The following is a 19,662-nucleotide window of genomic DNA, read 5'->3' as shown; positions in this document are numbered from 1 at the left end:
TGGAGCCCCGGGAAGTAAGCTCACAGAGGAAAGAGAAGCCAGCCCCAGGAAGAGAGGAACACTGAGCCCAGGAAGAAGCAAGCCTTGGAAAGAGAAAGAGAAGAACCCTGAACCGAGAGAGAAGCAAGACCCTGGAAAGGAGGAACCCAGGAAGCCTGAACCCTTGCAGACATCAGCAGCCATCTTGCTTCGACATGTGAAGACAGACTTCGGTGAGGGAAGTAATTTATGCTTCATGGCCTGGTATCTGTAAGCTCCTACCCCGAAGAAATACCCCTTATGAAAGCCAGCAGGCTCCTGGTATTTTGCATCAGCACCCCTTTGGCTGACTAACACACCTCCCTGCCCCCGGACAAGGATATTTACAGTCCAATCATGGTTCTCATTGCTGGGGTGGGGGTGGGGGGACAGAGCTCAGAGAGGGTGGCATTCCCCTGGCACCAACCCTGCCCTAATGCCCCGGTCCCAGACACCTCTTCCCTGGTTGGGGTGGATACCCAGAGCAGGACTGTGCTGCTTGTTGCCCACACTTCCATGCCCTACTCTGGCGTGATCCACATGGCTCCTGGGGCAGTTGGTAGGATCTTCTTCCAGGTCGGTGGCCAGGGTCCCTCTCCTGGAGCAGCCCTAGTCTGGCTCCCCGGCCATGCCCTGGGGAGGCTGGCATCAGCCTCTCCAGATAAGGAAGCCATGGCTCCAAGAGGTGAGGTCGCTGCCAAGTCCAGACCCTGCACTGTTGCTAGCACAGCCTTGTCCTCTGGCTCTGGTCACCTGAGTGTCATCATGGTCCTCAAGACCTCAGATAAGCTATCGCTGCTTCCCTAGAATTCCGTGCCTGTGGGTAGCCTCAGTGGAACCCAGCTACCTGGGATAGACCTCTCTTCCCTCTTCTGGCATGTCTGATTCTGTCCTCTCTGGACCCACTCTAATAGCCCTCCTTCCCTATCCTGAAGCGTGAGGCCTCGCTATCCTCCTGGCTGACACCAGTGACAAGTATCATTTGTCCCACCATTTGACCATTGCTCTCAAGAGGTCCAGGGACAGGGAAGTGGTTGTGGCTCAACTGATAGAGCGTCCACCTACCATATGGAGGGTCCAGGATTCGATCCCCAGGACCTCCTGACCTGTGTGGCAAGCTGGCCCATGCGCAGTGCTGCTGCATACAAGGAGTGCCGTGCCATGCAGGGGTGCCCCCCGCATAGGGAAGCCCCACATGCAAGGATTGCACCCTGCAAGGAGAGCTGCCTTGCGCAAAAAAAGCTCTGCTTGCCCAGGAGTGGTGCCGCACACATGGAGAGCTGATGCAACAACAACAAAAAGTGACACAGTTTCTCGGTACTGCATGACAAGAATGCAAGTGGACACAGAAGAACACACGGAGAATGGAGACAGAGAGCAGATAATTGGGGGGCGGGGGGGAGAGGGGAGAGAAATAAATAAAATAGGGAAAAAAAGAAAGAGGTCCAGAGACAGTCCTTCATCAAATGTCTGTTGAGTGCCCATTCTGGCAGGGCAGGGTGGGAGCCAGATGATGTGTTAGGGTTTTCATTCACTAAGCACTGAGGAGTTTCAATGGGTTTTGTGGAAGGAAGGGAGGAAGGAAGAGGGGTAGGAAGGAAGAAAGCAGGAGCCCTTTAGATGAGCTAAGCCTTTCAGACCCTGGCTTGGCCCTCACAGTTCAAATGTAGACTTGAGGGAAGCGGATGTGGCTCAAGTGACTGGGCATCCATCTACCATACAGGAGGACTGGGGTTCAATCCCGGGGCCTCCTGGTAAAGGCGTGCCTGCATGGTGAGCCAGTGCCTGTGTGGTGAGCCACGCAGCAAGATGATGACGCAACAAAAAGAAAATCGAAAGGGAGAGTCAAGGCGAGATGTAACAGAAAACCAGGAACTGAGGTGGCACAACTGACAGGGAACTTCTCTCCATATCAGAGGTCCCCAGGATCAAATCCTGGTGAATCCTAGAGGAGAAAAAGAGAAGAGAAGAAGAGAAATAGACACAGAAGATCACAATGAATGGACAAAAACAGCAAAAAACCTGGGGGGTCCATGAGATGATGCCCAGCATGCAGTGGGTTCTCACGTTAACCCTGTGAGTGTGGTATGTCCTTAAGAATGACTAGTAGTTGCAGGATGGATGGCAAGGGGGTGAAAAAGGCATCTTAGGCAACGTGCAGCACGTGCAAAGCAGGGAGGGTGGTGGGAGCACCAGTTGTAGGAAGGGAGAGGGTGGGAGGGGGGCCTTCAAGTCAGATGAAGAAGGTCAAGGCATGACCTCACCCACATGCAACAGATTGGGGTCTAAGTCCTTGTGCCCATGTCCCAGTTGAGTGAGGAAGGGCAAGCCATTTCTTCTCTAAGGGCCTCAGTTTCCTCATTTGTACAATGGAACTGAGGACACCCACACCTCATCACTGTCTGTGGTCCCAGTGAACTTGGAGGTGGGTGTACAGGTCCAAGGTCCAGGACTGGGCACACAGGTGGCCCAGAGTGAGCGTGAGCACCTGCCCTTTCTTCCCTTAACAGGGGCAATATCTTTTCCCTGCCATGTCCATTGTCTCCTTGCCTGCTGGGGAACTTCTCCCATCCCTGGCCACTTCCCCTGACCTCTGTCAGGACCTCTCCCTTAAGCCCCCATAACTCACCAAACCCTTGCGACCCTCTGGCATTTTCCTTGGTGCCCCCTACTCCCTGCCAGATGCTCTGTGCCTCCCTCTCTGAGCCTGGACTGAGGCCGAGCATGTGAGCACCTGGACCCCATGGTGATGGGAAGAAGGAGCAGTATAAGTGTGATAAATGTGAGCAGAAGGGCCTGGAGTCCAGGAGGAGGAGGAGGAGGACGAGGCCATGCTGATGGGGAGTCTCAGGGAGGTGGCCAGGAAAGGCTGGGTCTGAACAAATAGGATTTGACTGAGTGGAAGTGAGCTGGTGGGTCCAGAAGCTAGGTCTACCAAAAGGTGCCACAAAGGTTTCCTGTCACTAGGGTTTGTTGGGTTTCTTTCTTTTTTTAAAAATTAATTAATTAATTTATTTATTTCTCTCCCCCCCCACTCCAGTTGTCTGTTCTCTGTGTCTGTTTTGCTGTGTCTTCTTTGTCTGCTTCTGCTGTTGTCAACGGCACGGGAATCTGTTTTTTCTTTTTGTTGCATCATCTTGTTGTGTCAGTTCTCCGTGTGTGTAGCACCATTCCCGGGCAGGCTGCACTTCCTTACGCGCTGGGCGGCTCTCCTTATGGGGCGCATTCATTGCGCGTGGGGCTCCCCTACGCAGGGGACACCCCTGCGTGGCACAGCACTCCTTGCGTGCATCAGCACTGCGCATGGGCCAGCTCCACACGGGTCAAGGAGGCCCAGGGTTTGAACCGCAGACCTCCCATGTGGTAGGTGGACACCCTATCCATTGGGCCAAGTCCGCTTCCTGCTTGTCTTCTTTAGGATGCACTGGGATCCAAAACTGAAACCTCCCTTGTAGGAGGGAGGGTTCCCATAGGTTGATGGTCTCTCATTTTTTCCCCATTTTGTCTCTTCATTGCATCATCTCATTTCATCATCTCTTTGTGTCATCTCAGTGTGCCATCTTGTTGTGCCAGCTCATTGGTTCAGCTTGCTGTCTTGCTCATCTTCTTTAGGAGGCATCAGAAACTGAACCCAGGACCTCCCATGTGGCAGGCGGGCACCCAACTGCTTGAGCTACATCCACATCCCTTTGTATGCTTTTTAAAATTCTTCTTTCTTTCTCTTCCTCAGTCAGAATTATTTAAATTGTCTCATCTCTGAGTTCATTGATTCTTTCTTCTGCCAGCTCCAATCTGTTGTTGAAACCCTCTGGGGAAACTTTCATTTCAGTTATTGTGATCTTCAACTCCAGTAGTTCTGTTCGCTTCCTCCTTAAAATTTTTAAATCTTTCTTTTTTTTCTTTTTTACCAAATACACTACTTTATTTTTTTAAAATTATTATTTTTTATTGTCTTTTTTAAAAAAAAGATAAATAGATCACACAAAATGTTATGTTAAAAAACATAAGAGGTTCCCATATATCCCACTCCCCATCTTCCACCCCAGTCCTCCCACATCAACATCCCCTTTCATCAGTGAGGCACATTCATTGTATTTGTTGAATACACCCTGGAGCACTGCCACACCACCTGGACCATAGTTTACATTGTAGTTCACACTCCCCCAGTCCATCCAGTGGGTTATGGTAGGATAAACGATGTTCTACCTCTGTCTCTGTCCCTGCAATATCATTCAGGACAACTCCAAGTCTCAAAAATACCCCATATCACACCTCTTCCTCCCTCTCCCAGCCCTCAGCAACTCCCGTGGCCACCATCTCCATATCAATGATACAATTTCTTTCATTGCTAGAGTCACAACAGTTCTATAGTAGAATATCAACAAGCCTACTCCAATCCATATTATATTCCTCCATCTTGTGGACCCTGGGATGGGTCTCTAAATCCAGAGAGGGCTTAGATCCCACCTGGCTAATGGATGTAATTCTCCTGCTTGCAGTTGTAGACACTCTTGTTTCCCTGGTGTGGTGGCTGACCATTTTTACCTCCCTGTCAGCTGACCAGGGTATGTCCAATGAAGTAGAGAGTAGGTGTTGCAACTCTGCTGAGACTCAGGGCCCAGCTGGCACATGGACAATCCAGAGATTCAAGTCTCCTGAGCATACACAAACAAACCCCAGTGCCAATCACAGGTTCATTAAAAGGGACAGAAGAGGCATGTATAGAGAGGTCACATCTGAGTCCAATGCTATCACAATCAGGAGCACAAATTACAAAGTAGGGCCCACTGGCAACGCAATGAACTCCAGAGCCTCTCTCTCTTTCTTGAGATTCTCATATGGTACATTTATTGTTTTCTTGGCATCCTTTAATTCTATGTATTTTCTTTGATCTCTTTGAGCATATTGAGAACCACTTAAAGTTCTGTCTGGTATGTCCGAAGTCTGGTATTCTCTGTTGATGGTTTCTTAGTTTTCATCTTGCTCCTTTGGACAGCCATCATTTCCTGTTTCTTTGTCTTTTCAGTCTTTTGTTTCACACTGTACATTTTAATATTTTAAAGTGTTAACTCTGGTAAACCAACCAACCAACAAACAAAAAAGTGTTAACTCTGGGATTTAGTCCCTGAGCTGTCTGTTCCTTACATTTGTATTCAGCTAGTGATATGACAGAGATTTCCTTGAGTGCCTGGAGCTAACAAAACCGAACAAATCAAAGCAAAAAACACCTTTCACAGGCTGCAAATCGGCTTTGCATTACTCTCCCTCAGAGTTTAACCCTATATCAAGATCAGCCCAAGATCAATGTGAAGGGCAGGGTCCTTTTTTCTGAGGCTTTTTTTTTTTTTTAAGATTTGTTTTATTTATTTATTTCTCCCTACTCCCTTGGTGTTTTTGCACTTGTTGTGACTGTTCATCTTCCTTGTATCTTTAGGAGGCACTGGGAACTGAACCCAGTACCTCCAATGTGGGAGGGAGGTGTCTAGTAGCTTGATCCACCTCTGTTCCCTGCTTCATTGTGTCTCTCATTATGTTTCCCTCTATCTGTCTCTTGTTATGTCATCTTGTTGAATCAGCTTGCCACACCTGCCGGTCTTTTCATCTCGCTCTCTTGCTTGTCGTCTTTTAGGAGGCACTGGGAACCTCTAATCCCTGATTTTTTGGTGTCTCTCGTTAAGTTTTCTTCTTTTGTCTCCTATTGCATCATTTTGTTGTGTCAGCTTGCTGCGCCTGACCATTATGCCAGCTCACTATCTTCTTTAGGAGGCACCGGGAAGCTAAGCACCGACCTCCCATGTGGTAGGTGGGAGCCCAATTGCTTGAGCCACATCCACTTGCCAGTTTTTCTTTTTGGAGTAATGAAATAGTTCTAAAATTTTTTTGTGATGATGAGTGCACAATTCAGTGCTTATACTAAAAGTCATTGATTATACATACACTTTATTTATTTATTTTTCAAAGATTTATTTTATTTCTTTATTTCTCTCTCCTTCCTCCTCTCCCCCCCAGTTGTCTGCTCTCTGTGTCCATTCCGCTATGTGTTCTTCTGTGACCACTTCTAACCTTATCCGCGGCACCGGGAATCTGTATTTCTTTTTGTTGCGTCATCTTGTTGTGTCAGCTCTCTGTGCGTGTGATGCCATTTTTGGGCAGGCTGTGCTTTCTTTCGCGCTGGGCGGCTCTCCTTATGGGGCGCACTCCTTGCGTGTGGGGCTCCCTTATGCGGGGGACACCCCTGCGTGACAGGGCACTCCTTGTGCACATCAGCACTGCGCATGGGCCAGCTTCACACGGGTTAAGGAGGCCCAGGGTTTGAACCGCGGACCTCCCATGTGGTAGGCGGACGCCCTATCCATTGGGCCAAGTCCGCTTCCCTATACATACACTTAGAAGATTGTATGGTATGTCAATATACATCTCAGTAAGACTGCTTAATAAATAATTGTGCAAGAATAGCCAGAAATAGCAGCTATGTAAGCAGGGGAAACAAACAGAGATTGAGAGGTGATGAATTTTCTTGTTTGGCTGTTTATTATTATTATTATTATTGAAATAATGAAAACACTCTATTAATGATTGAAGTGATGAATGCACAACTTACATGATTATACCAAATACCATTGATTGTACACGTTGGATGAATTGTATGCTTTATTAATATGTGTCAATAAAATTGATTCGTTTAAAAAAAAATTCCGTCTGCACATCTATCTTTTTTTTTAGGAGGTACTGGGGATTGAATCCAGGACCTCATACATGGGAAACAGGAACTGAACACCTGAGCTACACCTGCTCTCCAGTGAGAGTTGGTTTTTTCATTTGTTTTGTTTGTTTTTAGAAGGTACTGGGGATTGACCCCAGGGCCTTGTACGTGGAAAGCAGGCATTCAACCACTTGAGCTACATCTGCTTCCATAAGTATATATATATATATATATATATATATATATATATATATATATATATACACACATACACACACACACACACATACACACACACACAAATATATATATAATTTTTTTAAGGATTTATTTTTTATCTCTCCCCCTCATTGTCTGCTTTCTGTGTCCATACGCTGTGTGTGTATTCTCATTAGGTAGCTCCAGGAACTGATCCCATCACCTTCTGGAGTGGGAGAGAGGCGATCATTCTCTTGCGCCACCTCAGCTCCCTGATCTGCTGTGTCTCTCTCCTCTGTGTCTTCCCCTGTTGCATCATCTTACTGCACCAGCTCCCCAGATGGGCCAGCACTCCTGTGGAGGGCAGCACTCCTGCGTGGGGCAGTACTCTGTGCAGGCCACACTCCATGCAGGCCAGTACTCCACATGGGCGAGCTCGCCACATGGGCGAGCTTGCCTTCACCCGGAGGCCCTGGGCATCAAACCCTGTACCTACTATATGGTAGATGGGAGTCCAATTACTTGAGCCACATCAGCTTCTCTCTCTATATATATATTTAAGCTGTATTTTCCTTTTTTTTTTTTTTAAGACTTATTTTATTTATTTCTCCCCATCCCCACTGTGTGTGTTTGTTGTGTGCTTGTCTTCCTTTTAGGAGGCACTGGGAACTGAACCCGGGACCTCGTGTATGGGAGGGAGACATCTAATCGCTTGAGCCACCTCTGCTCCCTGCTTCCTTGTGTCTCTTGTTGTGTCATCTTGTTGCATCAGCTCACCACACCAGCCCATCACGAATGGTACCTGGGATCACTTTATGCTGGCCATCTTGGTCGACCAGAAGCTCAAGCAATGAAGGTTTTGGAAGGAAGGAGTCTTGACAACCAGGCAGCTCTTCCAGTAGGCCTGGGTACAATTCCTGTGTACTGGTTTAACAAATGACACTCTTGTTGCTCAGAGCCTCAATTGCCCATCTGCAAAGCGGGCACACCAGAGCCATCTTGCAGGGTGGTATCAGAGATGAAGGAAGATGCTATGACCAGGGCTCATTCTCTGGCACTCAGCCTCTCCCCATCTGACCCTCTGTTCCCAGAATAGCGCTTGAAGTTGTGCTTCCCCAGCTGACTTGGAATTGCTCAGGGCAGGGGTTCCCTTCCCCTTCGGTGTTCTTCATTAAGAGAAGCAGCTCCCAACAAGTCATATTCTTTATTTGACCTGGGCCCGCTAAGCACTAGGTCCCGTGCACACAGTAGGGCCATGGTGTCAGTCCCCAGGCCTGGCTTCCAACCCCCTCAGGAGACTGAGGTCCATATACCAAATGTTTATTAAGCACCTCTTTTGTGCCAGGTCTGGGGTTAGATGAAAGGCAGGCACAGTCCTTGACGGCATGAAACCATCTAGCCCCTACTGGAGCTGGGCACTTCTTCCTGCTTCTCCTACCACTTGGAGGTTCAATCCACTATTGCTTCTTTGCCTGGATTATTGCAAGTGGCCCTGCTTCCTGGCCACTCCCATTTTTCATTCTCCAATCAAGGCCATTTCCTTAAAACATTCATCGGACTGCATGATCACCTCTCACAGCATCTAGAATTCCAGTCGAATCCCTCACTTCCAACCAGGTCCTCTACCATCTGTCATCGGACCTCCTCTCCAACCTCACTCCATCAAACCCTTCTTACTCCACTCCATCCCTCCCCCCAACCTCCATCACCCCAGACAGTCTCGTAGCTTTTGCAGGTGTCCTACCCTCTGCTAGAAGCCTTCTTGTTCTAAGTCCCCATCCAGCTGACCCTCCTAATTCTTCAGGTCCCTCCCAGCAAGGACCTTCGAGCCAGCAGCCCAGCCCGGAACAGGTTTCTGACTCTACTCTTAGCCACCTGACATCGGGCATGTCACAGGTCCTTATGCTTCTGTTTTCAGTGTCATGGGATGTGATGTTAACAGTACCTAGCTTCTACAGTCGTTACAAGAATTAAAGAGACTAAAGCACTAAAGGAGGCCTGGCACTTTTGAAGTCCCAGTGTCAGTTACTACTCTTTGGGCAGTGAGGCTTTCCCAACCTCCTAATGGAAAGCAGGTTGCTATAATCACGTTCATATCGCTCAGTTTTCCTTCACCGTACTTAACAGCGTCTGAAAGAATCTTGGGTATTCAATCATTTACCAACGAATATATTTATTGTGCACCTACTATGTGCCAGGTGTTGTTTGTGATTGCCACAAGACTACACGCTCCAAAAAGTAGGGTCTCTGCCCGGTTCTCCCTAACTCTGCGCCCCGCACACAGTAGGCGCTTCGCCCGTACGCATGCGCCCCCCCTCCGCCCCTCCCCCGCTCCTCCCCCGCTCCAGGAAGTGCGGGGGCTTTAGCCGCCCGGCCGCCGCGATGCATTCTGGGGAAGCAGCAGCACCAGATCCAAGATGGCGGCCAGCAGGAGGCTGATGAAGGTAAAAGCCATTCTCCGGCGCCGGCGGGGCGGGGGGCGGCGTCCCGGATCCCGGAGCTCTGAGGCGGGCTGGGGCGTCTCGGGGCGTCGCCGCCCGGCCCTCCGCCCGTCGCGGTCCCGCCGACCCCCACTCCTGGGCCGCGCGCGGGCCGAGGGAGCTAACGGGGCTGCCTAGGCCTCAGCCTGGGCGGGAGCGCCAGGCCGCGCCGGGAGCGGCCGGCGGCTGCGGAGCCCGACCCGGGGGCGGGGGGGTCCACGCCGTTCCCGGAGCCCGAAGTCCGGCGGGGATCCCCTTTGCGGTAGTCGCGGTCCCGGACGGAGGCGGGGCTGGTGTGAGGGACCGGCGGGGAGGTCCCAAACCGGGCGCCCGCGGGAAAGGCCCGAGCCCCGGAGCCCCAACTGGGAAACCGCGTCGCGGGGCTGCTCCGCCCCGGGCCGCCGCGCGTGGGGCTTGTGGACCGGGCGACTCGGACTGGGGAAGGAGGGAGGAGGGCGGTGACGAAAGTTAGGTCGGTTTGTTGGTGGGTCGTTTGAAAACCAGTTGGGTCCTAGCAAACTGTCGCCTGTGACTGCAGAGTCACCCACCGGGCAAGTTCTAGCGCTGCGCCGGGAAGGCGTGGGGTCGGCCCCGATCGCGGCGCGGTTCCCTTTGCCCGTTTCCATTCCTGCTCGACACTTAGTCATCCCGAGGTGCTTTTCCGAAGTGTTGAAGCGGAGAGCCCTTTTCTGGGGGATGTTGATTGGTTTCGGTCTTTCATATCAAAACAGACCAAAGTTTATAAAAATAACTTGGTAGTTTGGATCCTGAGTGCGGCAGGGTGCCTCTTTGCAAATCGGCTCCCTTGGCTTGGAACACAGATGCTAAATTAGCTTTTTTCTTTCGCCGTTGATTTTGCCGGTGTCCACAGGAACCGTCTCCTCAACGTTTGTGAGTCGGTGGCTGGGTAGCATTGCCTTGCTGCACCGGGCCGGAAGTAAAATAAGGCCCAGGAACTGGTTTCCTGAGGGGAGCTGAAGAGCTGCAGTTCTTCCTGGGCAAAGAATCGCTTGATAGAACTAGACATTGAACTCGGAGTCACAGTCCCGGGCCCTGCCTTTTCTTCACTGAGGGCTAGGTTGGAGGACATTTAACTTGACAAAATTGGAGTGGAAGTGGGCACAAAAGAACAGTCAACACAATCCAGACCTCGCCTCATCTCTTCTCTGTTGGTGACACCACCTGGCACCCAGCCACCCAGATTACAGGACTATTATCATTAATTTACTTTCCTCCTCTGCTCCCCAAATGCATTCGGCCATTATGTCTCATGGAAAGATTTCTTGAGTACATGTTTTGCCTTCCTAATCTTCCTGAAATTACACAACTCTGTACTCTCATGTCCCCCTCCCAAGTCTTCTCCCACCTGGACTTCCCTTCATGGACCCCAGAGTTCCTTTTTCTAAAGCAAATGCCTGTTCCTTTCACTTACTATTTAAAAACCTCTGGTTTTATTGTCCCCAGCATTTAATTCTAACTTCTTACTTGACATCCAAGATGCCGGCTTTTTGGCCACACCTCCTTCTTGGTTTCCTGCTGCCCTTGCACCCAATCGTAGTGGCTACCATTTTTTTCTAGCTCTGACTCCATGCATCTCTGGGCTTCATATGCATGGTCACGTTTAATCCTTCCTGTGAAGTAGATGTTATTATTCTCATTTAGTATTTGAGAAAATACAATATGGAGAGATTCTTTGGCTTGCCCCAGATTAACTAGGGAGAGAGAGCAAGAGTGTGTGGATTGCAATGCCTTGGTTCAGCCTCACTCCAAAGGCCCGTGCTCTAACCCACTTGCTGTGCAGTCTCCCTTTGCACTTGAGCTCACTGTACCTGAGATATGCCACCATCCCTTTACCTCGCCTTCCTTCCAGGTTTTCTAGATTCAATGTCAACTACTGTGTGAGGCCTTCCCCTCCACCCCTGTTTAGAATATGGGTGTTTCCTTCTTTGCATGACCACAGCACTTTCTTTATGTTTCCATTTCAGCACTGTGACATGCTGACTTACGTTGCAGGCTGTTTTCCCCGGCGGGTTCTGAGTTCCTTAAGGGTAGGAACCTTGGTCTAATCCATCCTGGTATCCCCTAGTCTAACCCAGTTGACCCAATTTGGGGTTCCCCAAATTTGCAGAGCCTCAGATTGTGGTTTTTTAATTATTTTTGTATTTCCAAGAAGGTGGAGCTCAGTAAAAACACGAATCGGGTACTTGTTAAGTGCTAGGTCATTTATATAAGTTCTTTCTACAGTTTTAAACACTGAAAATTAGTTTATTGTCATCTTTATTTTACAGGGGAGGAAGATGTGAGGCTTAACTAGTATAGGAAGTATAGATTTCCCTGGCTTCAAATCCCAAGTTCCATTTCCCTGCACCCCCCTCTCCCCGCAGTGCTGCATCCATTACTTACTCTAAGACCTCATGGATGAGTATGTCTAGTTTCCTGAGTTGTGGTTGGGAATTCTTTCAGTTCATTCGGGGAATGCCTGTTACATGATGCTGGTCATTGGCTGTGAGAGTCAATGTGTAAGCCTGGTTAGTTAGGAAAAAAGAAAATACAGGTTGATCAGAGCCTTTGAATGCTTGAGTCGGAACTTTAAAAAAGGGGCTTTGATAGTGAAAACTGGGAACTTAGTGCCTAGAGAACGATGCCTCAGGCAGAACAAGCAAACAAATGTTGAGTGAACAAATGAATTATATCTTGAAGCACTTGAGATTTCCTAAAAAACCTCTTTTGCAGAACACTTTGAACCAAAGATTTCTTTGTAACAATGGGCTGTCTGCAGATAGTGTAAAATAGATTATTGAAAGTGGGGTGATTTGTATATATCAGGCTGAAAGTTATTTTAGGCACAGTGAGTATGATCACATGTAATTTAGGAAGCATTTGTCAAAAAGTTTAACCTTTTTCAGAGCCTTTTTTTTAAATTTAGGAATTACAATGTTAATAAAATATTAATTACATTTGAATTTGGAAGCAGTGATTTCAGCATTCCTTGATGGCTACAACCTCAATTGTAACCATTCACTGTAACCATTCACTGCCTGGATCTGGAGGAGAAATAGCTACAAAAGTGGAGCCTGTAGGTTTCACCTAAGGGAATTTGATTCTAGTCTGACTATTTCCTCTTTATCACCTTAACAGCACAACACTCCCCTTGGTGCTCTCTCATTGAATATCTTCCCAGAGGGGCTTTTCTCCTGGGGGGAAATTGATGGATTTAAGAGGGTAGTGATATTTTATTAGTTTCTATGGTGCAACTGTGGAGTCAGGAATTGAGGCTTGTAGCACCTTTTAATGCCTTTTAAAAACGTTCTTTCAAAACTCCATATTGAGTACCTTCTCCCAGCCCATAACTGCTTGTGAGTGAGTAGGAGGGGTGGCTAAATAACAGATCATTCCTTGGAATTCATTGTACTGAGCAGTGTACTAGTTTGCTCTTGAGTACAGTTTATATTCTTGGGGGTTGGGTAATTAACAGGTTAAAACAACAAATGAGCCTATTGTGCTTATGTATGGCAGGACAGGAGAGGGGATTATAGATGATTTATGGTGGTGTACACAGCCTGACCCCCTGGATTTTGGGAAATGCTTGCATTTTTTATCCTAAATACATGCACGCAAGTAAGTTGGAACTGTTTTATGCCCCTTGGCGATATTATGGTAAATGTTTCTCTATTGAAAGAGAACTGGGACAGGCGCTAGGAAAGAGTTTGCTCGATTATTGCATCATTTGGGATCTTTTCTTAAGGTATATACTGGAACAAAAATACCTGTTTTAGAGAACCGGATCTTTCTGGTCTTGTTACGACTCTCTAAATTAAGAAACTGTTGATTGAGCATTTTATTATAGCAGTACTGACAACCAGGATTCTCCTAATACAGGAATATATTAAACATTCAAAAGGCATTGCTGTTTTCTTTGCTGTAACAGTAACTTAGGAATGAAAATTTAACAAACCACACAGATTTTCCCTCCTGAGCCCAGATTCTAGTGTCCAGCCGCCTTGAGTTACTCCCTTTGAATGGTTCATGGACCATACTCCCTTTTAATGGTTCATAACGTGTCTTGCACCTCTCTTCCCCCATCCCCGCGCTCCCCTACGGCCTTGACTTACTTAGTTAATGGTCTAGTAGTGTAGTCACTTGCTCCAGAAAAAAACCTGGGGAGCCCTCCTCGACCCTTCCTTCCACATTTAAAAAAAAAGATTTATTTATTTATTTATTTCTCTTCCCCCCACCCCCACCCCTGTTGTCTGTTCTCTGTGTCCATTTGCTGCATCTTCTTTGTCCACTTCTGTTGTTGTCAGCAGCTTGGGAATCTGTGTTTCTTTTTGTTGTGTCATCTTGCTGTGTCAGCTCTTGGTGTGTGCAGCACCATTCTTGGGCGGGCTGCACTTTCTTTTGCGCTGGGCGGCTCTCCTTACGGGGTGCACTCCTTGCACGTGGGGCTCCCCTACGCGGGGGACACCCCTGCGTGGCAGGGCACTCCTTGCGCACATCAGCACTGCGCATGGGCCAGCTCCACACGAGTCAAGGAAGCCCGGAGTTTGAACCGCGGGCCTCCCATATGGTAGGCGGATGCCCTAACCACTGGGCCAAGTCCGCCACCCACCTTCCTCCCACATTTAGCCTTTTCCCAGATTTAGCTGAACGGCACCTTTGATCTCTTCTCTGCCTGCCTTTTCTCCATCCCCTCTGCTGCGCCCTCTGTTCCGGACGGCCGTCTACAGGACACCTGCATCTGTTCCTCAGTGGCTTCTTTGTCCTGTCCGCCAAGCAGTCTGTCCTCCGCCCTCTTGATTCCTAACCAGCGCTTCTGTGGAGTTGGTGTATGGAGCTTTAGATTTTTGCACATGTCTGGGCCCTGCCCTCCAGAACTGGAATCGAATTAATTTAGTAGGTCAGGAGTGAGGCTGGGACCCATTATGAGAAAAGCCATGTTTTTTTCACATATTCCTTCAAGGTCCCTCTTGTCTGTGGGATCCCCTGAACACAGCATGCTTTGCACATTCTGGGGCTCTTGATTGGCATTCCTGTCCCTTTTCTGCACCTGGGTAACTTCTTGTCCTTTAAGACTCGGCTCATGGGGCAGCTCCTCTGGGCTCTGCCCTTGAGGAGCTCAGTAAGGGAGGGACTAGCATGCACTTGGACAAAGAACCCCCAGTCTGTCCTCTGTGTGCTGGACATCTGCCAAGTGAATAATGGAGTCCAGGGGAGGGGAAAACCCCTCTGACATCGAGGAGCAGGTGGAACTTTCTGACCTTTAAGAATGAGTAGAGTTTGGGGAGTTAAAGAGGAGAAGGGGCCAGCAGCCAGTGAAGCCAGGTTGCTTTTGTCCCCCAAAGTGGCTGTGGGAAGTGACCATGAGTAGCATCCTCCTTAGTCAAGGGACCCTGAGGAAACATGGGGACATCTGCTTACCCCTTAGTGTGGCTGTCTGCTTCTGACATTGTGTCAGGCCCTTCTTGAGTTTTAGGCCAGCCCCTGAGGTGGTTTCCCAAAACACTGGGAAACTGGCCTGGTTTGGCATGTCCAGTGTACCTGATCCAGAACCAGGAGCCGTCTCTCTGCAAGGCCCACCCTGGCAGGGCTACCTTCTGCAGCTAGCTGCTGGAAGAGCTGTCTCAACAGAAAAGGTCACCATGGGGGGCAGTGCGGTGAGGGTGGCAAAAGAGGTGCCTTAGCTTAGGTTGTGGGGTCAGGTGTACCTGCAGCTGTGGCACCCAGTAAAGAGGCAGGCTACTCGTGAGGGGTTCTGCCTGTGTGCACTGCCCTCCTCAGGCCACAGCCACATCCTATCTGCTCTTGGGGGCCATGGATAAACCTGACCCCCACCACCCCCCAAATAAAATTGTGAGAGGGGAGAGCCATTCATTCGGGGTAATGCTCTCAGGTGGGAGAATATGTCATAGTGGTTGAGAGTTCCAGTTCTGGAGTTTGAATCCAAACTGGTCCCCGTTGCTTAGCTATGTGAGCTGGGCAAATCCCATAACCTCTCTGTGCCTTAGTTACTTCATCTGCATGTAAGGGTGAACCGGTTATTATATAGCAGGTGCTGAGAAGAGTGCATAGCATTTAGTTAGTGTAAAATAGGCACAGATATTATTGGGAGTGAGCAAGACCCATTTAGGGTTGTGAGGAGGCCAGCATGGCAGGATGGCAGGGTTGGAGGAGTGCTAGGAAGTGGGTGCTGAGAAGGTGGGCCAGGGCCAGCGGGGCGCAGGTCTGATCACTAAGGGACGTGACCACACCTGAGGCAGGACCCGTTCTCTTCACAGAGGTGCTCTTCTGTCTCTAGAGATAGAACCTCTTCTGTAGGCTTGGTGAAAAGATTTACTGAGGCAGCTGTTGGAAAATCTCTTTGCTTAAAAATTTTTACTTTTGGGAAACAGAGGTGGCTCAACCAATTTGGCTCCTGTCTACCATATAGGAGATCCAGGCTTCGATGCCCAGGGCCTCCTGGTGAGGGCAAGCTGGCCCACATGGCGAACTGGCCCATGCGGAGTGCTGGCCCATGCGGGAATGTCACCCCGTGCAGGAGTGCCCCCCTGCGTGGGAATGTTGTCCTGCACAAGAAAGCTGCCCCGCACAGGAGTGCTGGCCAATGCAAAGAGCTGGCCCACAAGATGATGCAGCAAGAGACACAGAGGAGAGGAAGTAAGAAGATGTAGCAGAAGAGAGAGCAGAGGTGGCTTAAGAGAGTAATCACCTCTCTCCCACTCCACAAGGTCCCAGGATCGATTCCCGGAGCCACCTAATGAGAATATAAGCAGACACAGAAGAACACATAGCGAATGAACAGAGAGCAGACCACGGGGGATGGGGGGGCATTAAATGAAAATAAATCTTAAAAAAAAAAAACTTTTACTTTTTTCCAACAACATTTCAAACCTCTTGAACTCAGAATTTCTTACCAGTGTCTCAAACTCCTTTTCCTCCCTGTGCTGTGCCAATGCAGTGGCCAGAGACCAGTGCCGGTCCCTTGGAGGGCACCTACTTTTCTCAGCTCAGGAAGGGGCAGGGGTTGCAGGGTTTGAATGAGTCCCTGTAGCCCCAGAAAAAGTGATGTTGCTTTTGTCTCATTCGCCTTTAAAGAGGAAGCTAAGAAGCGTTATTGCTTCTGGTGGCTTTTCCCTGTCCTCCTCTTCAGAATTCCAGAACTGCGCTGAGAGCCTGAGACAAGTGACTCCAGGGCCCTCTATGTAGCCGAGGAGGCTGAGGCTCAGAGGGCGCCTTTTCTGGCTAGCACTGCAGCCAAGCCCCCCCTCTACGGCATGGTCCTAGCTTTTACCTGGTGGTTTTTGTTTTTTAGGGAGGTACAGTGTGGCGAGTAGGTGGAGTCACCCTACCCTGTGAGTGGTGGTTGGGGTTTGTTTGCTCTGTGTTTTAACAGTTCCCTGTCTGCACTGACAGTCATTTTCTCTTACTTCATTATCTTGTATAAATGGAATCTTACGATATGTAGTTGGTTTCTTAAACTTAAGAGCATACATCTTGATTTCTGCCTTCTACTTGTCCATCTCGTCACCTGATTACTAAAAAGAGGATAATGAAACTGCTTCACAGAGTTCTGGGAATAGCTTAGAATAGTTACTTGTGACAAGTAACCGAATGTTGGGCAACTTGTGACTGACCCTTGGAAGGGTGACGTGTGGGTGTGGTCCTGCCCACCCTGCTCAGTGTTAATTGAAATGGAAACTCATTCTCAGGGGCTCTACAGCGTAATGTTTCGATTTGTAGCATATCTAAGTGCATTCAAGTCATGGCTTAGTGTCATTGCCACCTGTCGTATATCCTTGCGCAAGTTTGGGAAGTTTGCCTTTCCATTACAATTAGTCACTTTGCTCCAGTCACATAAAAGCATGGAGTTGTTGGTGACAGATTATTAGTGTTCTGCCAGTTGTGCAACTGGCATTTGATAGTTCAGCTTCCTTTAACTATGATAAAGACTACTTTTATTTCAAGCTGGTTTGCATAGCTGGCTGCATTGCTGGCTGCATCGCTGGCAGAGTTCCTTTTGCTGTGGTGAGACGGGGAGAGCTTAGAGATGTGCCTTGCCCTGTGATGGCACCCAGTGACTAGCTGTGGAGGGCTGGGCAAATTCTGTGTGAGTTCATGCTTCTGTCCTTGTCAGCGTTAGGAGGTGCTATTCCAGAGTAAGCTGAGTCCACCCAGGACCCTGCACAGAGAATGAGAGCTCCTGTTCTACCTGTTTCTGGTGGAAGTGCTAACCACCCTGACCCACAGCTTTGGTTCTAGTCCTGGTGGCCACATCCATCTTTTCTGACCTGGGCCTCCCCAAGCCTCAGCTCTCCCCTCTGTAAAATGGGGCTGATAGGCCTGACTTGCCCGCCTCATGGTGCTGTGAGGTTCAGATCATATCCATTGTGCTAATAATTGGAAACCGTTGTAGAATGTCTATTTCTGTTTTTCATTGGAATTTTGAAATGCTAACATGCTGAAATGAAGCCCTTGAGGGAAGGGAGAGTGTGGTGATCCTGTGCTCCCGGCAACTTCCCTGCTGTGTTTTCTGGGTTGTTTCTGAAAAACTTTACCATAAGCATAATCATTCTAATCTAAGGCCATGTGAGTCCTCATCCCAGGTTCTCAACGCTGTGTCACGTCTGTGTCATGTTTCATAGACTAGAGATTGTACTTTGGTGTCTTGAAACTATCTTAGGGTTTAAGAAATGCAATACCATAATTATGGAAGGGAATGAAACTGACATTGAGTTCCTATAGTGTACTAAGGATTAAGCATGTCATATAAAGTTTCATGTAATTCTCAGTACTACCCTGTGAGGCAGGTTTTATATCATTTCACAGTTAAGACTATAGACCCAGACTTTGGCTGATTTGGTAGCTGTTTAGGCCATCACCTACCAAAACACAACTTATATATGCATAATGTATAAAATAAATGTTGGGGAGAATGGTTGGGATTGGAATATTCTGATTTTATTGCCTTTAGGAATTTTCAGGATAGGAAACAGTAAAACAGGGAACCTAAAGCCACATTAAGTACAATTCTTTTTTTTCTTTTTTTAGGAGGCCCTTGGGGATTCAACCCGGGATTTTGTCAATGGGAAGCGGGCGCTCAGCCATCGAGCTACATCCGTTCCCCTAGCACAATTCACTTATATTCTTCTATTTATTTATTTTTAAAAGATATATTTTATTTCTCTCCCCTTCCCCCCGTTTGTCTGCTTTCTGTGTCCATTTGCTGTGTGTTCCTCTGCATCCGCTTGCATTATCTGGCGGCACTGGGAAACTGTATCTCTTTTTTGTTGTGTCATCTTGCTGCATCAACTCTGTGTGTGTGCGGTGCCACTCCTGGGCAGGCTGCACTTTTTTCATGCGGGTGCCTCTCCTTATGGGATGCACTCCTTGCACATGGGGCTCCCCTACGCGGGGGACACGCCTTTGTGGCATGGCACTCCTTGCGCGCATTAGCGCTACGCATGGGCCAGCTCACCACATGGGTCAGGAGGCCCTGGATTTGAACCCTGGACCTCCTATATAGTGGGCGGACGCTCTATCAGTTGAGCCATGTCTGCTTCTCACTTACATTATTTTAGATTCTGAAAGACTTCCAGGTTTCTCTTACCTCAGCTTGGTCGTAGACAGAGATTTCTAACTTAATTCTGAGTGCCTAGCACATTGGGAGGTTTTTCCTTGTTGGGGTACTAGTTTCTAGCTCTAGAAGCAAAACTAAACTTAATCTGGGCTTCGGTTTCCTCCTTACCGAACAACAGGGCTGGGCGAGCGTGGTGATTTCTTGAGCAGGGGTGTACACGTCAAACAGGTGCCCAGCCCCTCCCTGACAGTCTGAGTCAGCAGGCCTGGGGTGAAGCCTAGGCACCCCCCTCCCTCGGCAGTGTGAGTATTGAACAACTCCCACACCTAGTGGTTTCTTCCCTTCAGGTCTCTGCAGACACGTTTCCCACACACTGACGCCTCTTCTCTTCTCACTAGTGGTTCACTTTCCCGCCCCTCACGTTAAGGCCCATCTCCGAGCCTCTCTTCCATGAAGTTGCTGCTCTTTCTTGCCCGTATTTCTCAGCTCTTCTGACCCAGCCTTAGCGGCCAAGAAGATGGTGTTAAACTTTATTTCTCACGATCCTGCATTTGCCTTTTTGAACTGTCTAAGCAGCCCTGCATTGAGACTTGCTCTCCAGCTCTTGGTACATCTGTCTCGTGGTGTTGGTTTCAGAAGAGATGCGAGTGGGTGCCTAGTGCAGCCCTGCGTGTGCGGGCAGTGTCTTT

At 48.7% G+C, this 19,662-nt stretch overlaps 1 protein-coding gene across 1 annotated transcript in view; it reads left to right on the top strand.

Moving 5' to 3' along the window:
* The first annotated feature begins 9,266 nt into the window (after positions 1-9,266).
* Positions 9,267-19,662, top strand: part of UBE2L3 (ubiquitin conjugating enzyme E2 L3) — a 62,404-nt gene continuing 52,008 nt past the window's right edge. Inside the window, exon 1 of the mRNA XM_004466435.4 lies at positions 9,267-9,363. Coding sequence (XP_004466492.1) covers positions 9,337-9,363 — 27 coding nt within the window. The 5' untranslated portion in view covers positions 9,267-9,336. The remainder of the gene's footprint in view (positions 9,364-19,662) is intronic.

Source organism: Dasypus novemcinctus, chromosome 19 (genome assembly GCF_030445035.2).
Source record: "Dasypus novemcinctus isolate mDasNov1 chromosome 19, mDasNov1.1.hap2, whole genome shotgun sequence".
In the NCBI taxonomy this organism is placed as follows: domain Eukaryota; kingdom Metazoa; phylum Chordata; class Mammalia; order Cingulata; family Dasypodidae; genus Dasypus; species Dasypus novemcinctus.
This window is presented reverse-complemented; position numbering and strand designations above follow the sequence as displayed.